Source organism: Microplitis demolitor, chromosome 3 (assembly GCF_026212275.2).
Source record: "Microplitis demolitor isolate Queensland-Clemson2020A chromosome 3, iyMicDemo2.1a, whole genome shotgun sequence".
Taxonomy (NCBI): domain Eukaryota; kingdom Metazoa; phylum Arthropoda; class Insecta; order Hymenoptera; family Braconidae; genus Microplitis; species Microplitis demolitor.
This window is the reverse complement of record NC_068547.1, coordinates 8938597-8958685: the sequence shown is the minus strand read 5'-3', so window position 1 is coordinate 8958685 and position 20089 is coordinate 8938597. Positions and strand designations below refer to the sequence as shown.

At 30.3% G+C, this 20089-nt stretch overlaps 1 protein-coding gene across 5 annotated transcripts in view; it reads right to left on the bottom strand.

The window, feature by feature from the left end:
• The window catches only part of LOC103579963 (homeotic protein ultrabithorax), a 265005-nt gene that overhangs the window by 120309 nt on the left and 124607 nt on the right, over window positions 1-20089 (bottom strand). For 4 of the 5 annotated variants that reach the window (XR_008403381.1, XM_014440499.1, XM_008561535.3 and 1 more), the window contains one exon: window positions 3193-3234. The exons of the other annotated variant lie outside the window; for it this stretch is intronic. Coding sequence is in view for 3 of the 4 variants with exons in the window: in XM_014440499.1 (XP_014295985.1) it covers window positions 3193-3234 (42 nt within the window). In the remaining variant the exon portion in view is untranslated. The remainder of the gene's footprint in view (window positions 1-3192; window positions 3235-20089) is intronic. 5 annotated transcript variants of the gene reach the window in all.

The window sequence follows — 20089 nt, the reverse complement described above, 5'->3', positions numbered from 1 at the left end:
TAACCAAATCCATTCGTGAGACACCTACTTCTCTTTACATACAGAGATAGAAGTAGGCTTTCTATTTATTTACTCGCATGAACAGAGGAATAAGAAAAAAGTTATAAGGACGAAAATAAGGTGATTTACATTTGTATATGAAAATTTAGTGATTTATCAGAGGGTATCAAATAAAATCGTTATTTTGTTTTTATTTCATACGACTAAAAGATTTTGAAGGGATAAAAAAAAGACGTTTAGCAAAGAAATAAATTTTAGATTCAAGGATTTAAAGATGTTTTATTGAATGTTTAACTTTTCAAATATTTTTTTCTGTACTCCATCAACGAGTGAATGCAAAAAAATTGTTTGTATAGAATCATAATTTTTTAGAAGTAAGAGCTTCTGAAACAATCGAATTATACTCTGATAAAAACAATATTTTTTTAATAATCAGTTAATAGTTATTACATTATTAATTTAATATTTACGTTGAAGAAAAATTTTCTTGATAATATTTTCAAAAATTGATAGAAATAATAATAATAATAATAATAATAATAATAATAATAATAATAATAATAATAATAATAATAATAATTAAGAAACTCGTTTCTGGTATAGAAAACATTGGTATGAAATGACCAATTGATCGTAAGTTTTATTTCGATTCGCCGCCTCAGTTACGGGCAATTTTACACTGATTTAGTAGTAATTTTATAGTAACGTCAATAAAAGTAACACTTAATAAAATAATGCAACCATTTATTTTGCAAATTGTTTGTTCATTTTAAAATCATTACTTCACATGCCACTTTTTGAACTGAATCTATACAAGTAAAAAAAAATGTTTTTTACACAAATAGCAGATACTTCCACAAAAAATTCGATAAATGCTAATTTTTAATAAAGAAAATTTGCAAAAAAAAGTTTCACTGCTCCTTTTTGTCAAAACGTTATATTTCTAAAATTGTAATTAAAGTTCTGGAATAGCAGAATTTTTTGAATTTACAGAATTTAATTCAATTTTCAGCATTGTGTCGTAACGATTTAGTCTTTTTTTAAGATGGGCAAAAATGATGTCTTTTATAGAAAATTAAAAGTTTCCTAATTTTTTTAATTTTTACCGCCAAAAAAATACAACTTTTTATGCACATATTCAAGCAACGTTTTAAATGGCATTGAAAAAAAAATATTGATAACAATTAATAAAAATTTGGAAATTGAAAACAATAATTTTTTTTCTTAATTTTGAACAGAAACATGGAATGGCCATTTTTGCTTATAATTTTTCGAACTTGGAACAAATGTATGTAACATAAAGTACTTTTGTTGATGCAATAATTTTTTTTTAATTTTCAGATTGGCAGTATGTAAAATTTTTAAAAATGATTCAGAAAAACAAAAAATAAAACTAGCAAAAAAAAAACAGAAGAGAAAGTATATGAAGGGAGAAAGAGCGAAAGAGAGAGAGAGAGAGTATCGATCAGAGGTTGCGAGGCGAAATTACGCCAAACGTTTCTCGATTGTCGATATCGCGACGCGTGGTTATATCGGCCATACGTCGCGCACTCTCACCCTGCAGGAAAGGGGGCGGCAACCGCAGCACGACTGTCCTCTCACTTGCTCTATCGCTTGCCATAAGGGGATGGAAAACGAGAGAGTTTGCTCCAGCTACTCCAATTCCCTAGCCTCGACTCGTCGCCTCTTTCTCCCCTCGTCGTCCAATATTTATTGATCACCCCCGAAGGCATCGTCATATATATATATATATATATATACATATATCTATGTGTTTCGATGCACGATATCGGCTGGCGCCCTCCAAAATGTCCGAAAGAAAAAAAATTAGCTTCATGGACCTCACTGTACACTTTATAAAGCCACTTTCTTGCCAAAAAAAAAAGTAAAAAAAAAATTTATATAATATAGGGTGATACTTTTTGATTGTCTATTTATCATATACATGGAAAAAACACTTCTGTAACAATTACAGCAAAGTCTATGAAATTTACACAAGTTTCTCTGTAAATTGACTTATGCTATATTTACAGAACAAAATATAGAATTTATAGATTCTGAGTTTTGGAAACCCAAATCTATAATGTTTACAGGTTGAGGCTGTGATAATTACAAAGTGAAGTTGCGGAAGTCACAGAAGTATTGATGTTAATAATGCAGAGTGACTTATGTGAATATAACATCTGACCAAGGAATAACTAATGCAGAGCCAATTTTTTATAGAAAAATTTCAATTTTGAAATGCTTAGTAACTTTTAAATAGATTTTCTTAAATAATTGTTGTAGAGTAATTGTTGAAAATTCAAATGAATTTACTATAACATTTTATAAAACCAAAAAATAAAAATAATAAAATAAAAACCAAAAGATAAAAATCTTTTTTTAAAATTTCAAAAAATATTTAGTTTTTTAAGAAAATTTTTTAAAGAACTAAAAATTTAAATCAACAGATTTTCTAGAAAAGAATCCGAAATAGTAGAAACTTTTTTTTTTTTTACAAACTTCTAAATTATAAAACTACTCTGTAATGGTAACATTATATACTTATGTAGATTTTACATGAACTATCAGTAAATATTACATAACGTAATAATGTATAATCTTAAAAAAAAATATGTAATTTTTCCATAATTTTATATGCAAGTTACATTTTTATATTTGTAAAAATAACATTGATATAGGGGTCAGAGAGAAAGGGACTAAATGGGGTTCTTTCAAAGTTTTATAAAAAAAAAATATTTTTTAAAAATGTTTTTCAAAAATTCCAAAATCACTTTTTTGAATATAATTGAGCATTATTTTGAATTATGTCTTCTTTATTGCCCCCTCCCTCCCTCCCCTAAATATACACAAATGATTTCTATCCGTAATTTTTACAAAATTGTTTTTTCCGTGTACTTTTATTTCATTTAAAACAAAAAACAAAAAAAAAAAAAAAACATAGTAAAACTTTCAAAATTAAGAATATACATATATCTGGGTGATATATCATCATAAGTAAATAATATATTCCGATTAATACAAAAAAGTAGATACGATAACGAATAAACATAAAAAAAAAATGTTACACATTTATAAAATACAAGCGTAAAAAGTTTAGAAAATATAAGTAGAGTATAAATATTATGCAAATATAAGCGCAACTAAAATATAGCAGTAACGCAAAAATTATTAGTAAAAAGCAAAACTCACCTTGCAACCATGTCCAATGCGGCTTAGCGATATCGTCCTTACCTAAAGCAAAGAAATAAAAACAATGGCTTTAATAAAGTATATCAAATAAATTACACTTTTTTGCGTTTGCTATTTCTTTCGCTAATGCAGTGGAAAGAGAATGAAAAGACGTAAAACTGATCATTTTGTGGCAAGAAGTGAATTACATAACGAAGCTTTATAGTCTGGTCGTTTAGAAGGAAAAAGGACTCGGCGGTGCAAAAAAAGGTGCAGAGGAAGGGGATGAACGGATGGTTGAATTCCCAAGATAAATCAATCCTCGGCGACTTAACGACCACAACGATCACGCGCCCAACTAGTAAAAACGGCATACGTCCCACGATGATATCCGCAATTGCATCGCACAGTAGTTGTTGCAGAAAAGGTTATTCAGTCTTGTTTTCCTTGAGAGTACATAGAGGGTTTACGAGATAGCTAAAGGTCGTTCTAATATATTGAACCGCTGGTCGAACACCACATTGTGAAACGCGATAGCCCATCCTTGCTATTACATGCGCGCATCTCACAGCCGCGGGCCGCCAAATGATCCAGAACACCACTGGGAATTGCCATGGTATTACGCGCCATGATAAGTATATATCTATGTTTATATGTTTGTGAGCGATATTATGAGTACATGCATGTACTCGCGGGTGTTGTACATGTGAGAGTGCTAGTGTGTAAACGGGCGCTATAACTAACCGACCTGATATACGACCTGTTTAGTAGTTCTATATCAGCACCCAGGTCAAGCTCCACCATGCAAATACTCCCGTCGAAATCAACCCTCTAAATAGTTCGTTAATGATAGTTGAATTATGCTTAACATCGATTCGTTATTTGCTTTTTCAATTTTTATCGGCATTTTATTTTTATGTTCGAGTATTCGATAATCGTTTCTCGGCGAACCAGGGGGAGAGGGGCAAAATAGGAGAACCCCAAAATTTTGCAGAAAAAATGTGCTTTCAAATTCAAAATTACTTTTGTAAATATAATTGAGCAATATTTTGATTTTTTTTTTTTACTGTCTTCGACAAATTTTGTTTTTGCAAAAAAATGGTTTGAAATCAATTTGAATTTTTTTCTTATCAGTTTACTTTTAATAACTGTTTTTTAAAAAATGTCTTCTTCGGGATGAAAATTGACTTGAATCTTTTAAGAATTTCCAGAAAATGTTTTTTCACCTTTTTTAGGGAGTAACCCATTTTGCCCTAAAAAAATGACCATTTTTTTTTTAACTGCAGCTGAAAAAGATTTTTGAGTCCCCGAAAATTTAAAAATTTTTCTTTCGAAATCCACATTTTGTGCATTTTTTTGCCAGGTAATTTGCACGGCTTAAATATCAAGTGATCTAATAATTAAAATGAATGATGCATTGAAAAATGAAAATCTAAGGAAACGATATCATTTTCTATCAACAGAAAATCGAATAGTAATGAAAAAAAAGAACTAAAGGTTAAAATAATTAAAAGCTTGTGTTATTGGTTTCTGACTAACGTCGAGAATCCTGTAGATCGATGGCTCATGACAACGCATTGGCGGTGACTGGTTATTAGATTATTGCCGGTATCGACAACTCATGCGTTGCATGCCAATATAGGGTGGTTATAAGGTAAGCTGGGAAGGGGTTAGCTGTAACTCGGGCCGTTGGTGAATCTACGTATACGCACAGTATATGGCACATATATATTCGAATATATATAATGGAAGCGACGCGGGGTCAAGGGAACTCGATGAAGCATTACAGGGAGAAAACGGAGAGAACGGGATAACGATAACTTACGATCGGTATTAGCTGGAGGCTTGCTTTAGCTGATGGATGCGCTAATTATCAGAAACCAGAAGTTACAATGTTTCGTGTTATACTAAATATCTATACTTGTATTAAATATTGCAGTTATATAAGCATCAAAATAATATATTTTATAACGTTCATAGAAATATAATGTCAAGAAAAAACAAAAAACACAAGTGGAGTAAAAGACCCATATTATTCACTCTCTTTTTATGGGGGTGAGACTAAACCACTCAATATAAATTGGCCAATGAAATGAACAATCATTTTTATTTTTTGAAGTTTTAAATACAAAAATGAAATTTTAATTTTATGAATAATATGTTGTCAATAGAGGAGGGTGGGGCAAGAAGGCCTTCGTCAAAAAAATGATCAAAAAGTTTTTTTCTGTTTTTTTTCTAGTTACCATAATAAATTACCATATAAATTCGATATATTTCCGCTTTTTAAGCCTTACGCATGATATCTGGGGCTAAATGGACCAACCGAAAATTCTGAAAAAAAAAGGTTTTTTCATATTTTTATCGTCAAATTATAAAAAATTTAATATACTTATTCATTTTTCGGCTGATTCTCTATGCCTGGGGCGAATTTGGCCACTAAAAATATTTGAAAATAGCAATTTTGTTTTAATTAATTGATTTTTCAAGTCGATTAATTTTTACAGTATTCACAAATATACTCATCGGAATAATATTCATCTACACTTTCACAGGAATCATGAGATCCTTTCTTACAATTTTCACATTGAATCCACGATTCCTTAGCTCCCGAATAAATTCCATTGCAATAAAGATAATTACAATCACCAGTTTTAACTTTTGAACAATTTTTTTTTCTTCAATTTTTCTTTTATTTTAGACTTCATTTATTTTTTCTCAATCCCGTATTTTTCCCCTTTATTTTGGCGGCAATTTAAAATTCAAATTCAATTGAATTGCAATAGTTGTGAAAAAAACATTACAATCAATTTTTTTTAGTCAGAGTAGGGAAACGATTTATTACACCTTAAAAATTTTTTTTTGAGTTATATAAAAGTGAATAAGGTCTTTTACTCTATTAGTTACAAACCAATAATATAAAAGCAATGAAAACTAAATTTCCAAGAAAATCGTAAAGTTGTTATATTTGTTTATCTGATTGCAGTTATCTTTGTCTAACACTAAATTTACACAGGCCAGACCACAACTCGCGGTCTAAGCAATAGATATGTGCTACATCGATGTGCATACAGAGCCAAAGGCACGTGGTCGCAGTCGATCGGAGAGACCGAAAGGGAGAGAGAGAGTAAGCTCGTAATGAACTTGGAGCTTGTTTATTTAATGGGAAATTCGGTGGCGCCATAAAGCTCGAAGGAGAGGGGGTGAAACCTATCAAATTTATGCCTTTGGTTTAGCCGCACTGACGGATCGCAATGCCTCGCCGCACGTGCCTTCACTAGCCGTTCTCTTCCTCCCACTACTTTCTCTCTCACTTGCTCTCACGGCTGGTGGAGGCGTTTTCATGTGTATTTGTATTTACCCTATTGGTAGTCCAATATAATCCAAACGGATATATATTCCAAGGGTTCCATTGTGTCCTTTAAAGGGGAAAGGGGGTGCTCTGAGCGATCATAGAAGGCAAAATAGTCTGGCGCCTATTTAGTGACGAACATCCCAACATTAGCTCATAAATTTTAACATTTATAAGGGCTAGAAGCTGTCTCTTGGCGATAAAGGAATGCCAAGACATTGTACAGACTTACACCAAATTGTGGTCACGCTTTAATTACAATAATGCCATTGCACAATATCTCAACTTGGACCAGTAAATTATACGCTTACACTGAGAGAAAAAAATGTATATTTCAAAGAAATAATGCTTGATTCAAGTCTTGTATTTACTACCTCAATACTAAGAAAAAAATCTTCTTTAGTCAAAAAAATATTATTAGACACTTTACCTGTTCTAAGATTCGAACTTAGATCGATCACGCGAAACTTATGACATACACAGAAAAAAAATTTTTACTTGCTCTAAGAAATTTTTTACATTACGAATCGGAAGAGGAATTTTTTATGGGGCAAGAAAAAATTTCTTGAGTCAAGAAATACGTTTTTGTGCAAACAGAAAAAAAACAGTTTGACTGAAAAACAGCTTCTCAGCTGAAGAAATTAAGCACGGGCAGCCACAGTAACTTATTGAAAATAATGTTTTTAATAAACTCTTAAGTTCTCCATCAATGTTTGTCATCTTAAATATTAATTTACACATCTAAATAATAAAATTAAAATATTTAATAGTTTATAGAAATACTTCTCAAAAAAATTTTTATATTGTATATTTATATCAATACCTATGAGAAATTTCATTTTGTTATAAAAACAAATTTTTTTCTTAGTACAGTAATTTTTTTCTAATTTTTAATTATATCTTTTTTCAATTCCTTTTTTTTATTTAGCCAAATAATTGCTTTATTGAAGTTTTTAATTTTAATAAATTTGAGAACGTATCAACTAAATTATCGAAATATTTGCTTGCCTAAGTAATTGATGCTCCTAGAAATTTATTACTAAAGGTTTGCAATAGTTCTCTTAAAATATGTACCAACTATGAATTTAATTTTCGAAAAAAATTACTTATTTTAGTATTTATGAAAACACGAAGAGTAATTACTTGAGTTTAATTTTTTTTTCTCTTAGTGTACTGTCTTGCTAATGTCTTTTTTGTACAGTGGATCGAACACAATGCTTTTGGAGTAAATTTATCTATGGATAATTTTTTTTTATTTCCAAGTACTAACTAGAATTTTTCCAAACAAATCTATCGAAAAATCATCAGCATTAATCTTTCATTTTAAAATTATGAATTGATACAAATAATTACGTTTAAGTCAAATAAATGTGAAAATCAATAAGAGACAAGAAAAATTTTGAGACTTATGTTAGGTAAATAATGTAACAAGTAAGTTATACGAAGGAAACTTTATATCAGAGAGAGCTGGTAAAATAAAGCTGATAGTAAAAAGAATTTTGTGAGAAACTACCGAACTTTCATAAGGACGATGCGTTATCTTTCCTGTTTCTACGACGGGGGAACAATTCTTTGTTGGTGTTAAAACTTTTCAAACTTTCTTTTTTTGTAGCCATCAAGAAAGAACAGTGAAAAAATCTAGCCTGTTTCAACGTGACTAAAAAATTTAATCCTGAAATTTTTATGCTGAAATTACCAAGATTTTTTTATTGCCCTTAATTTATTGTCGAGCTTTGTTTTTGTAGAACCTTAAAACTTTTACACAACCATAATAATTGTTATTATTATTATCATAGTTTTGGAATATTTTTATATTTATTTAATACTTTTTCGACTGTAAAAAATAGGACAAAATGACCCTCCACCAAAAAACGATTCAAAAAAAAATTTTTCTTTCGGTTTTGTAAAATTGTTTTCAACATTAAGAATGTATTTCTTTCTCTTGACAACTATATTTACTTTTATATTACTCAAAAAACATTTTTTAAGATGCAATCGATCGTTCCCCCACTCTTACTGAAAAAAAATTGATTATAATGATTTTTTCACAACTATTGGAATACAATTGAATTTGAATTTTAAATTGCCGCCAAAATAAAGGAGAAAAATCTGAATTTAGCAAAAATAAATAAAGTCTAAAACACAAGAAAAATTGAATAAAAAAAATTGTTCAAAAGTTAAAACTGGTGATTGTAATTATTTTCATCGCAATGGACTTTATTCGGAAGCTAAGGAATCGTGGATTCAATGTGAAAATTGTAAGAAATGATCTCATGATTCCTGTGAAAGTGTAGATGAATATTATTCTGATGATTATATTTGTGAATACTGTAAAAATTAATCAAATTGAAAAATTTATCAGTTAAAAAAAATTATTATTTTTACATATTGTTGGTGGCCAAATTTGCCCCAGGCATAGAGAATCAGCCGAAAAATAATTAAGTATACTAAATTTTTCATAACTTGACGATAAAAATGTGAAAAAATCTTTTTTTCAGAATTTTCGGCCGGTCCATTTTGCCTCAGGTATGCCTAGAGCCGAAAATGGGCAAATGTATCGAATTTATGGTAATTAGAAGAAAAACAGAAAAAAGTTTTTTGATCACATTTTTAGAGAGGGGCTTTCTTGCCTCACTAAATAATATTTCCCAAAATTTCTCTTCGGAGTAAAATTCACTCCAAGAGGATTAAATAAAAAAATCGTCTACTCCACATTCACTGTAAATTTGTCAGTGTACAAAAATAGACGCTGATTATCAAAATTTGTATAGTACTATAGCTTTATAAATTATTCTCTATCACTTAAGTCGACCTTCTTGTGTACTTATTTAAGACATTACAGTCCCCACTAATTGTATAAAGACTGAAATATTCGAATTATCTTTTTATCATTAGGATGCGGAAGAAAATATATTTAGAATCGTAATCAGGAAACGATAAAAAAAATATTTGAATTATTACAAAGACCGTATTTTGAAGGGATCTATATAAAACTCATAGAAATTATTGAGAAAATTATCATCGACTATAAATCTCTTAGCAATTGTGTACATTTTCAGTTGGCCTTCGCCCATTTATGATTTCATCTGTTTATCAGAAACATATTGACGTTTCGGTGCACGTGTGACTTTGAAACCTTGCGAGTAACCAGTTCTCAAATACTGTTTGCTATGCAGTCACGTTTCTCCACCAACTGTATTTACGCAAGTTGACGCAACACTTGCGGAAACGCAACTTTAAATGGATTCTTATGTCACTCTAGATTACTGTGTCCAAAAATAATTATGGAATAAACTAATATGCAGGTCACAATGTTATTTTTCAATGCCAAAGCTTTCAATAATATCCAGTTTTATTTTCATCAATATTTTGATATTTATTCAATTATAAGAAAATATTTCTTATGGAAATTTTAAAAAAATATCCGTTAATTTTCTTCCTTTAAAATTTATTTGAACGAAATTTATTGTATTATTTGAGAATAAAGAACGAAGTTACGCTACGCGCGCAAGCGTGCACATGTCGCTTTTCATATATTTATTTTACTGCACAAAGAGAAAAATTATTGTTTATACTGTGTTTTAATATGAATTATCACTATCGCAATGTAGCAAACAAATGTCGCTGCCGTAATACATATTAAAAAATACAATGCAGCTTACATAAGTCACTGTCTTAGATACTAATTAAGGGTGTACGAATAGTATTCAAATCGAATCAAATCAAATAGTGACATTTGAATTGAATATTCGAACTATTCGAATAGTTCGAATAATTATCCTTTGCTCTTAAACTAATCGATTTCGATGGAAAAGTTATCTTGTTGGAGTTACTCGGCTTAAACGGAATCATTTTTTCATAACTCATTACAAAAATGATAAAAATTTGACTGAAAAACCATTGTTGTGAAAAATAAAGGCATCTGGCCATACCTAGTATGAAAAAGTATAATTCTTAATTTGATGCGAAAATTCCTTTTTCCATAAATAAAATGAAACATCTTACGGTAAAAATTTCTAATACATGACCTTCTGCAATAAATATTTACCCCGCGAAATTTGTACCGTGTATTATCTAAATTATACAGATATGGTTCAAATCTGTACCTGGATCAAAAATAAAACTTGATTTAGACTTGATTTACCGGGTCGAAATTTGGAGCCATTTTTTAGAAGACAAACTCGACTTTTTTTTACGGAGATATGAAATAAATTGAATTTCCACCTTGGTTTAGGCTTAACTGGCTTACTTAGTCACGATTTAAGACTAAAAAGTCTAAATCAAGTCGAAACTGAACCAAAATTTTTTGGTAATTTTTATTATAAAATTTTCTAGGTGCAGGGGATTATGAAAAACAGTTTTTCTACTGCGAAACTATTTCAAGAAAAAGAAATACTAAATTTATTCGACGTTCTAGAAAACAATTTTGATTACATTAAAGAAGAAATAATTACAAAGACATTCTAAGGATCCCAACATTCTTAGAGATGCAATAAAGGGTCTTTTCATCCGAACTGTAGAAATAGCAAATATCGGAAAGGGTTTCGTAAGGGAGAAACTACGTGGGGACGATGTTTTACGATGACGTGTAAGTATCACGAGTATTTTCCCAACTTTTATAAACCCTTCCTAGAAATAGGGAGAGATGTTGGTAGAAAATGATAGAAAGTTAAAATGGTCGAGCTTGCGGTGGGCGCGGTTCTTTTATATACTCCTTCACTATTATATATACTCTACTATGTCTTACGACGGGGAACTAAACATTTCTTCACTTTTATGTAATGCAAAGTAAAGCAACTTTTATTTACTGAATTGCTCTACTACATGAATGATAAGTTTTTCTTTGTCTCTTAATATTTTTCTTGAGACATCATGCGCAGTATACCATATTTAAAACGATTCATTTTTGTAAATAATAGCCAGCAATACTGTAAGCTCGTGATATATTTTACGAGACTTACATTAGGACAATATATTTGGGCGTGTATTAATGTTGTACATTAATATACTCCTGTTCACAAATAACGAACCGGAATTATGTCAACCCTAAATATATCTGTCACAATATATATATATATATATATATATATATATATATATATATATGTATGTATCCCTGGTACTTTTTATCGATCATAATATGAAAGTATAAACTTATACTAGCTCATTTTCGAGACAATTATTTTGTGTCAGCTTTTTTTTTTTTTTTTTTTACATGGAAGCATTGTTTTTGCTTGAAATGCTATGGTCTCAAAAATTACTATAGCTATACACAGAGAAAATTATGGTGGCCGTTTTGGTAATAATTACTGGAATTACGAATGATACACAACTTATAAAACATTCTAAAACACAATTTAGTCTGTTGCTTTTTTAAAATTACAATGCGCATTCCAAATTCTGTTCGATGTACTCGAAAAATTTCTATGTTCTCGGTAAATTTTACCACAATTCCGTACTGTCCTCATGCTACTGTAATTGCACCCTGTATTATATACAAAATGCTTCACTTAAATCATGACAGCTTACTTCGAGAGAATTTTTGAATACTACTATATGTTCGATATCGGGCTATAAGACATAATGTGTTTTTTCAACCTACATGTAGAATTGCAACTAACGAAAAATCATTTTTATTAACCGTCATTTTATTATCAGAATTTGGAATCAACTACCTTCAGATGTTGTTGCACTAAATACACATCAAGAACTTAGACCTGCCTGTTACTCTGTCGTTATTATTATTAACGAAAATTTTTCAAATTTTAATTTGTATAAAATCAATATAAAATGACGTATGCACTATTTGTATATTTTTGTATTTGCGGTCTTTAGGGGACATAGATGTCATGGTTGTTAAATTATTAAAAAAAAAATAAATAAATATAGTAATTTTTATATAAATATTTGATGCAAAAAATACCGTGAAATTCTCCGAGTGCATCCTACATAATACGTAGTTTGAATCTTATTTAAATAATTAAAATGAATATATAGAAAAGCTAATTAAATCCATGAAAAATAAATAAATTCTTTTCATTTATATGATAATATGAAATATTGAAAACAGCAAAGTGTATACGGGCACTGGTATAATTGCAGTGTAATTACAATGCATTTAGTATTTATGTATTTACTCATTAAAGCTGAAGGGACATGAACAAACATAACGTGGAACCTGAAAGCAGTGTCATGGGTTACAGGAATATTTATTAACAGTCGAGTCTGCTACCCCATCGGTCGGCCATTCGGTGGCGGTTCTTTTAGATTTGGAAATATACTGTGTTGGCTGGTTGCTGTGCCACTGCTTCCTGGACGACCGACATTCAGAACGGGAGAACGCAACAAACGAGCCAAGTGGGGGAGGGTTTAATTCCCTTGAAGTATTGTCCACGTTAGGTACCATTACACTCGCATGCCCGTGGTGCAATTAGCAATGTAAATGCTGGGTTAGTTAGTTAGCGTGTTCGCAAAGCCTACCGTGGGGTGGGCCGTCGGGCCAGATAACGGACCTCCCAGGCGAGCGATCATCTCAACTACAACATTGATAACGCTTTGAACATCGATGCTTAACTTTTATAATTTTCCAACGACAGTATTTTTATCAATACACAGATACTTGTTTCATAAACTTTATCACTGTTATAACTTGCGCACTTTGTCTATTTCAATCGTCGAATGATGAATAGCAAATATTTTTTTTGTCTTATGCATCCGAAATCATTCCAGTTAGTAGGCTTGTTAGATGCTTCTATACATTGGTCAGATGAATATAAAAGTATCAACAAATCACTCTCGGCCAAAGGCTCCTAGATTGACTGACCGAAAATTGCAAAGTGTGTAATTAAGATAAAACATTGAATTAAAACACATCTACGGCTGATGTTTGAATTGAATGAGGTTTACAGTTAAACAATTCCTTTGTCAGTTAAAGTCCACTTCCGTTACAGAAGAGCGGTGTATTGAGCTCCATATATCGTTCGTCGAACTCCTCAGAAGGACTCCACGACATGATAGCCGATCACGGCACTTAAAACGAAGAACGGAGATAAACCCGCACGAATTCAGCACGACGGTTATGGGACGAGAAAGACGCTAACGAGGCACACACGGGATGTCTCTTACTCGCACGGATGTTCGCAACTATCTTCTCTTGGAATTTAAACGGTTCTCCTGATGCTCATTCCTTCCTTTTTAATTCAAAAGAGTGTCTTTCTTAAATTCACCGTTCGAGGATTGTCATTGAAAAAAAATACGGCAGCCATACTACTTGTCGAGCATGGCCGCAGGGGTGGTTCCTTAGCATCTGGAGACCTGCCCCTTCAATTTAGTTCACGCTACATGTTTTTCAATGGTAACTTTCATAAAAGGCAACCGTGGCTGATGCAGTGAAAGTATTCGTCCATTACTATGATTTTTCCGAAATATTATGCTGTCTTTGTTAACGTGTGCTTATAATTGTATCAAAAATTACAATTTTCTTCCATTTGACTCTTTTTCATGTCATTTCTAAATTTAACTGATTTATAGCTAGTGTACAGTAAACTATGAACTCGAAAATTAATTTTCATAAAAATATTAATTAATTGACAAACTAGTACTAAGTTATAGATATATTTGAAGAAACAAATTAAAAAGTAGCGAGGACGAATCGAGCTTCTCACTTGCACTCGTGATTCGGCGGTTATTTTTATCTCTTATGCTCTTACGATTTTTGCATTATTTAGTAAATCTGAAGATCTAATAAAATAGTTATTAACACTTTGAAAAAAAGTTTTTTAGAAATTTACAGTGAAAAAATGGTTAGTAACAATTTTGACAGTACTTTCGATGAAAGCAATAATATAAATAATTAATTAATTGTAATAGTTTGAATAATTTAAATAGAGTGGGGGGGGGTACTTAAGGAAATACTAAGTTTTCGGGTACTAAAATACGTTAAATTGTTTTTATAATGATATTCGAAGTGAATAAGAAAAAATTTCAGCTGCGGTTAAAAAAAAAATTTTACTTTTTGAGGGCAAAATGGAACATCCCCTGAACGAAGAGAAAAAAAATTTCTGAAAATTAAATAAAATTGATTGAATTAAATTTTCTAATAAGTAATTAACATAAAGAAAAATTACATTTCACATAATTATTGGGTGCGAAGGAAGAAAAAAATTTTTTAATAGTTTTTATCAGGAAAGAAAATTGATTGTTCGACTAGCACTCGATTTTCGAAAAAGCTGAACTACCAACTTTAAATTGGTAATTTTCTATTTGCTAATCACTACTTATTATTCACTTAAAAGTAAAAGATTCAAGTCAATTTTAATTCCAAAACATGTATTTTTAAAAAAGCATTAATATTTTGACAAAAGTAACAGATTAAAAAAATTAAATTCCAAAAGTATGAAAATTGTAAATATTTTTAAGTTGATTATTGAAGTACATCTAAAGTAATTCGACACTGAGTTCTTATATTGTAAATTGATAATAAAAAAAATCAAATTGATTTCATACCATTTTTTTGCAAAAACAATGTTTTTTAGAAAATAGTTAAAAAAATAATTCAAAATAATGCTCACTTGCATTCACAAAAGTGATTTTGGGATTCTTAAAAAACAAAATTTTCTTATAAAATTTTGGGCGTACCTCATTTTGCCCTCTACCTCACTTTATTCTACCTCTCCCAACCCTAATTCTGTAACGAATACATTATTTACTTATTGGTAATGAATTGAATAATCGTAAATGTACGAAAAACTCTCGTTAACGATATTCAATCATTGAAATAATTATACTTATATTCTATATAAATATGATCAATAAAATACTAAAAATTAGATATTAAGATTTTACACTATGTTCCTTGAAGACCCTTCATTCTTGCACAAATACACGTAACATTCACACAGACGTATCCCTACTATCAATTATCAGCCTTTTAATCTTCTCTCGATTTTTTTCCAAATATCTGCGAGGTCCTAACGAAAATTGCTAGTCTACTCTTACTATAGTTTTTTAATCTATGAGTTAATAAAATGTAATCGCACAATTTTAAATTAGTGTAAATGTAATTACACAAAGAACTAAAATTTATTTGGTGTTATAAACTACTCTCCGTATGAGGTTTGTAATAATCGTCGGCGTGATTTTACCGGTTACGTGAGATGGAGCAGTAAAATCTCAAGCGTCGCAAATGACAGCCACGTAAAAGGGTAAAATGAAGCGATTCCCCGTAGTTTATAAGCGCTCCAACGATAATAAAACGTTCTAGAGTCCCCTCGTATGGTCCCTTGTGGCAACGGGTCACGCATAAACACGAATAAAGGCGAACAACCTTACCAGCACAGTTTCGCAACTACAGACTCTCAGAAGTTCAACATTTATCTTCGTGATGGCGCTCGCTTTACAGGACCACTCTTGAGGCCCGTTGGAATATCACACCGGTACAAATTTTTTTTCTTTTTTATGTTGGGACTAAGCCCTGACTAATGAGTGCAGTCAAATTTTTTTTTTAGACAAAAATTTTTATAAAAATATCTAAGTTTTGATTGTTCAGATTTACGACCAATCGATTATTGATCATATGTTAAAATATATGACTTTAATATATCAAGTCGATGTATTAGATCATAGCTTTTACCTAAAAAATTTTAAAGTTTATGAATGTTGAAACGAATCGGAATATTAATTATACAAATTTTTGGCAACATTTTGTGGAATTGAATTAAAAATGAGAGCAATTTTTCCTAAGAGAAGACATTCAAGTGACATTTGGACGAGCTATTAAGTACATTTTCCATTGAAATAATGTCGTAACTAAATGCTCTTGCGTATGAAGCTATTATTTTCCTCTTTAATAAAACACGATGAGAGATTAGGCCGACATTCAGCGAAATGTCTTCCGGTCGTTGGATTCTAATGGCCAGGACCCATAGCAGGGTCACGTAACGGCTGTTTCGTCAAGATTTATGATTTTTTGTTTTATTCCCTGTCTCATATAACTCCTCAATTTTGACAAGATCAGAGAAATGTCAAACTACAAAAAATATACAATACCCTGTAAAATATATTGTATAATATACTGGCACTACCGTGCACTAAAATACAGTATTTTTATTGCCCCAATAAGTTGAAAGCTTAAGTTGCGTCATAAAATAATTAAGTGAAGGTAAAATTTTTTTTTTCTTCAAAAAATTTTTTTTTCCACAATCGATTATAATGATCGCTTATTAGCAATTCGATTATGCAACTTTAAAGTTTAAGTCATTGAACAATCGATTGTCTTAAAATCGCAGAAACAAAAAAAAATATTAAAGAATAAAAATTTGAATAGTAATAACAAAATATGAAAAAATCATTATCGATCATTTAATCTATTTTTAGAAATTTCCAAAACTGATATTTTAAAAACATAAAATCGATTATTTCACAATCGATTGTTTACTCTACGATTTTGCAACTTTAAAGTTGTTTTTAACAAACAATCGCTTTTTTAAAATTGAAATAATCGATTATTCGAATAATCGATTATTCGCAAACGATTAATCGATTCTATCGATCTCAGGTCAACAATCGATTATTTCCTTCTGGTACTCAGTAAGTAACCCCCCTCCCCTTCCCATCCTATTAATAGTGAATATAAATTAATGTTTTTTAATAAATAAAATACGAAATTTAAAAAAAATTTAGAATTATTTATCATTCAAAAAACACAGTACAGTTGGCCACATATAATAAAAAATATATAATCACATTACGTTAAGCAATTTTTTTTTAATAGTCTACTACATGTTAAACTAATTCAGCTTATAAAATAATGATAAATAAAATTTAAATGTAACATTAAATTTAATGATATTTAAAACGACGAGATCACTACTTTGTATATAATTTATTAAAGTATTTTATAAATAATTATGCATAAAATTAATTTATTTAACAATTACGCAGAATATAAATATAAAATTGCACGGAAAAATAAGTAACTGCTTACAGTATTAAAAGGTAGCATGCTGTAGCATTGTCGGCAAAAATATAAGTACTGCAATAAAATTTGGTATTTTTGCTGCAGCTATATCAGTATTCTTATTATAAGAATCCTTATATTTTTACCGGAGCTATATTTAGTCACAGGTGCCGGTAGTAAAAATACTTTTTTTTTTCAGTGTGGAATTGGCAGTTCGTAAATCACAATATTATTTGAGCGGATCAACCAGCTTTGCGATGAAAAAAAAGAGAAGATAAATGTGCAATTTTAAAGTTACCTGACTCAAGCAGATACCGTTACTTTAATTTTGAGCTCATACCTACACTTATAAAAAATTCTACAGAAGGCACTGAAAATTATTCGAAAATAAGATATGAATTATAAGAAATAAATATAAAGAATCATAAACATTTAAAAAAACATTATCCGAAAAAATTTAGGTTTTCAAAAAAAATACTATTCAAAAATAAGATAACTAATAGAAACATCTTATAAATTCTAACTTTTTTACTAGTCATAGATTCGTTTGAATAAATTTCCTTTTTAGCAGTAGATTTTTTGTTCCAATGAATAAAGTCCAGAGAAAATGAAGTGCTGAACAAGGGAAAAAAGAGGCAAAGAGCGAGAGAGAAAGTGAAAAAAAAATAAAGAGAAGAGCACCATAGAAGCGATGAGAAGGGGCTTTTCTCTCTACTATATATTCTCAATACGACTGATAAATGTTTGGCATATACATGAGAGGCAAGTCAATAGTCAGCATCAAATCACGAATGGTTTTCGGGAATAGTTGTTTCTATGTACTAATCTGTAATAAGTAATCTAAGCACGAAAGCGTCTATCAACGTATAGTTGAATGAAACAATACAAAAAAAATATTCTGTTTCAGATTGGCCATTTTTGAAATTTTAACACCAAGCGCAGACTCACCTACTAATCAAGGCGTGGTATTCGAATGATGTTTTTGTAACTTAAACTTTTATTAAGCCTAACAAACCCTACATGTATATCTTTATTCATAATTTCATTAAAAATGACTAAAAAAAAAGCTTTTTTTCGAGCGCTTAAAGTAGAATGCTGCCTTAAATAAATTATGTCTACTAATCAATTCTCAAGCTTAATAAACTAAACAATAATCGATGTAGAGTACGTACCATATATAGTACAACGAGAATGTGAGTAAATTTAATATCCTGACTTTCGAATTAAAGAAATAGCGGAATATAATTGAACAATAATCAAGTTTTTTAATTAAAATACAATTTTTTTTTAATTACATATTATTTTGCAGAGTTGTGGTTAATTTTCTTACCAAATTTCCACTATGTTAATAATTATTAATGAAAAAATTATCTAAATTTTTATCAGTCCATAATAAGTAGTTATATGTTGTTAAAGTAATTACAATTAATTTAATAATCCCACTAATTTAAATGATTTGTTATGTCTTTGTTTAGTTACTTTTCAAGTATTGACTCAATGCAATCAAAATACCGGTATAAGTTTGTATATACAAATAATGAATATAGCTGAATCTCATTGAGGCAGAACTCACAAATCATTTCAATACATCATACCGCAATTACACGGTGAGAGTTCATTTAAATGCTATAAATAATCCTCTGCGTTCATTCTATCGCGCCATCTCACGTATGAGCACGCACTTCTCTCATATAATCTATACCACCTAAAGAAAAGTTTTAGTGATACGAATGCTACATAAAGAAAAAAAAATTTTTTGAGCCAAGATATTATTTTTTTAATTAAAATAAAATTTTCTCGAGCCAAGAAAAAATTTTTCGAGTCAAGAAAAAATTTTCTTGATCTAAAAAATACTTTTTGGAATCAAGTAAAAATTTTGTTAAAACAAGGAAAAATTGTTTGCGCCAAAAAATCTTATTTTTCTGCGTATATGAAAAATATACTACAAAAAAAATTACAGATGAAAAAAATGAATAGAAATAACGTCCTTGAAGATTGTTTGTTTAACAATCAAAGTAGCAAAAGAAAATAATAGCAAGAATTCAGAGCCTTTGATGTCAAAGCGTATCAGTCAGTTGATCAGTACAACGCACCCCCATAAATAAGGGTTGCACGAAAGAAATCGCTATAATTTATTATGTACAGGTAAGTCGAAGTCCAGAGTGCAGCGATCGCGTGTGACTGGGTGACTACCGACTGTTCTCCTCTTTCATTTGTGTGGTATGCAAGATGTATGGATACACGTATATATATATATATATCCAAGCGCGTGCTGGACGGAACGTAAATTCTGCTTGGTTATACATAGGCTACGACGAATACTTGTGCAACGCCCTCTCCTTCAACTAGAGTGTCCGGTCGAACTCATGAAACGACGGCTATACGTAAATGACTACGGCGTGAAACAACGAGGACGACGTTGCAGATCCATCATTCCAGATTCACCAGCCGACCGGACTTATTATGCAAATCACGTTACATTCTGCTCAGATATTTTCATTTCTCGTGTGAATAAATATGTTCTTAATAGAATTTGTATATATATATATAGCCAATCAAAAACTATCTCTGTTAAATATATTTCATCTCCGGGATTATTTTTTATGTAAATA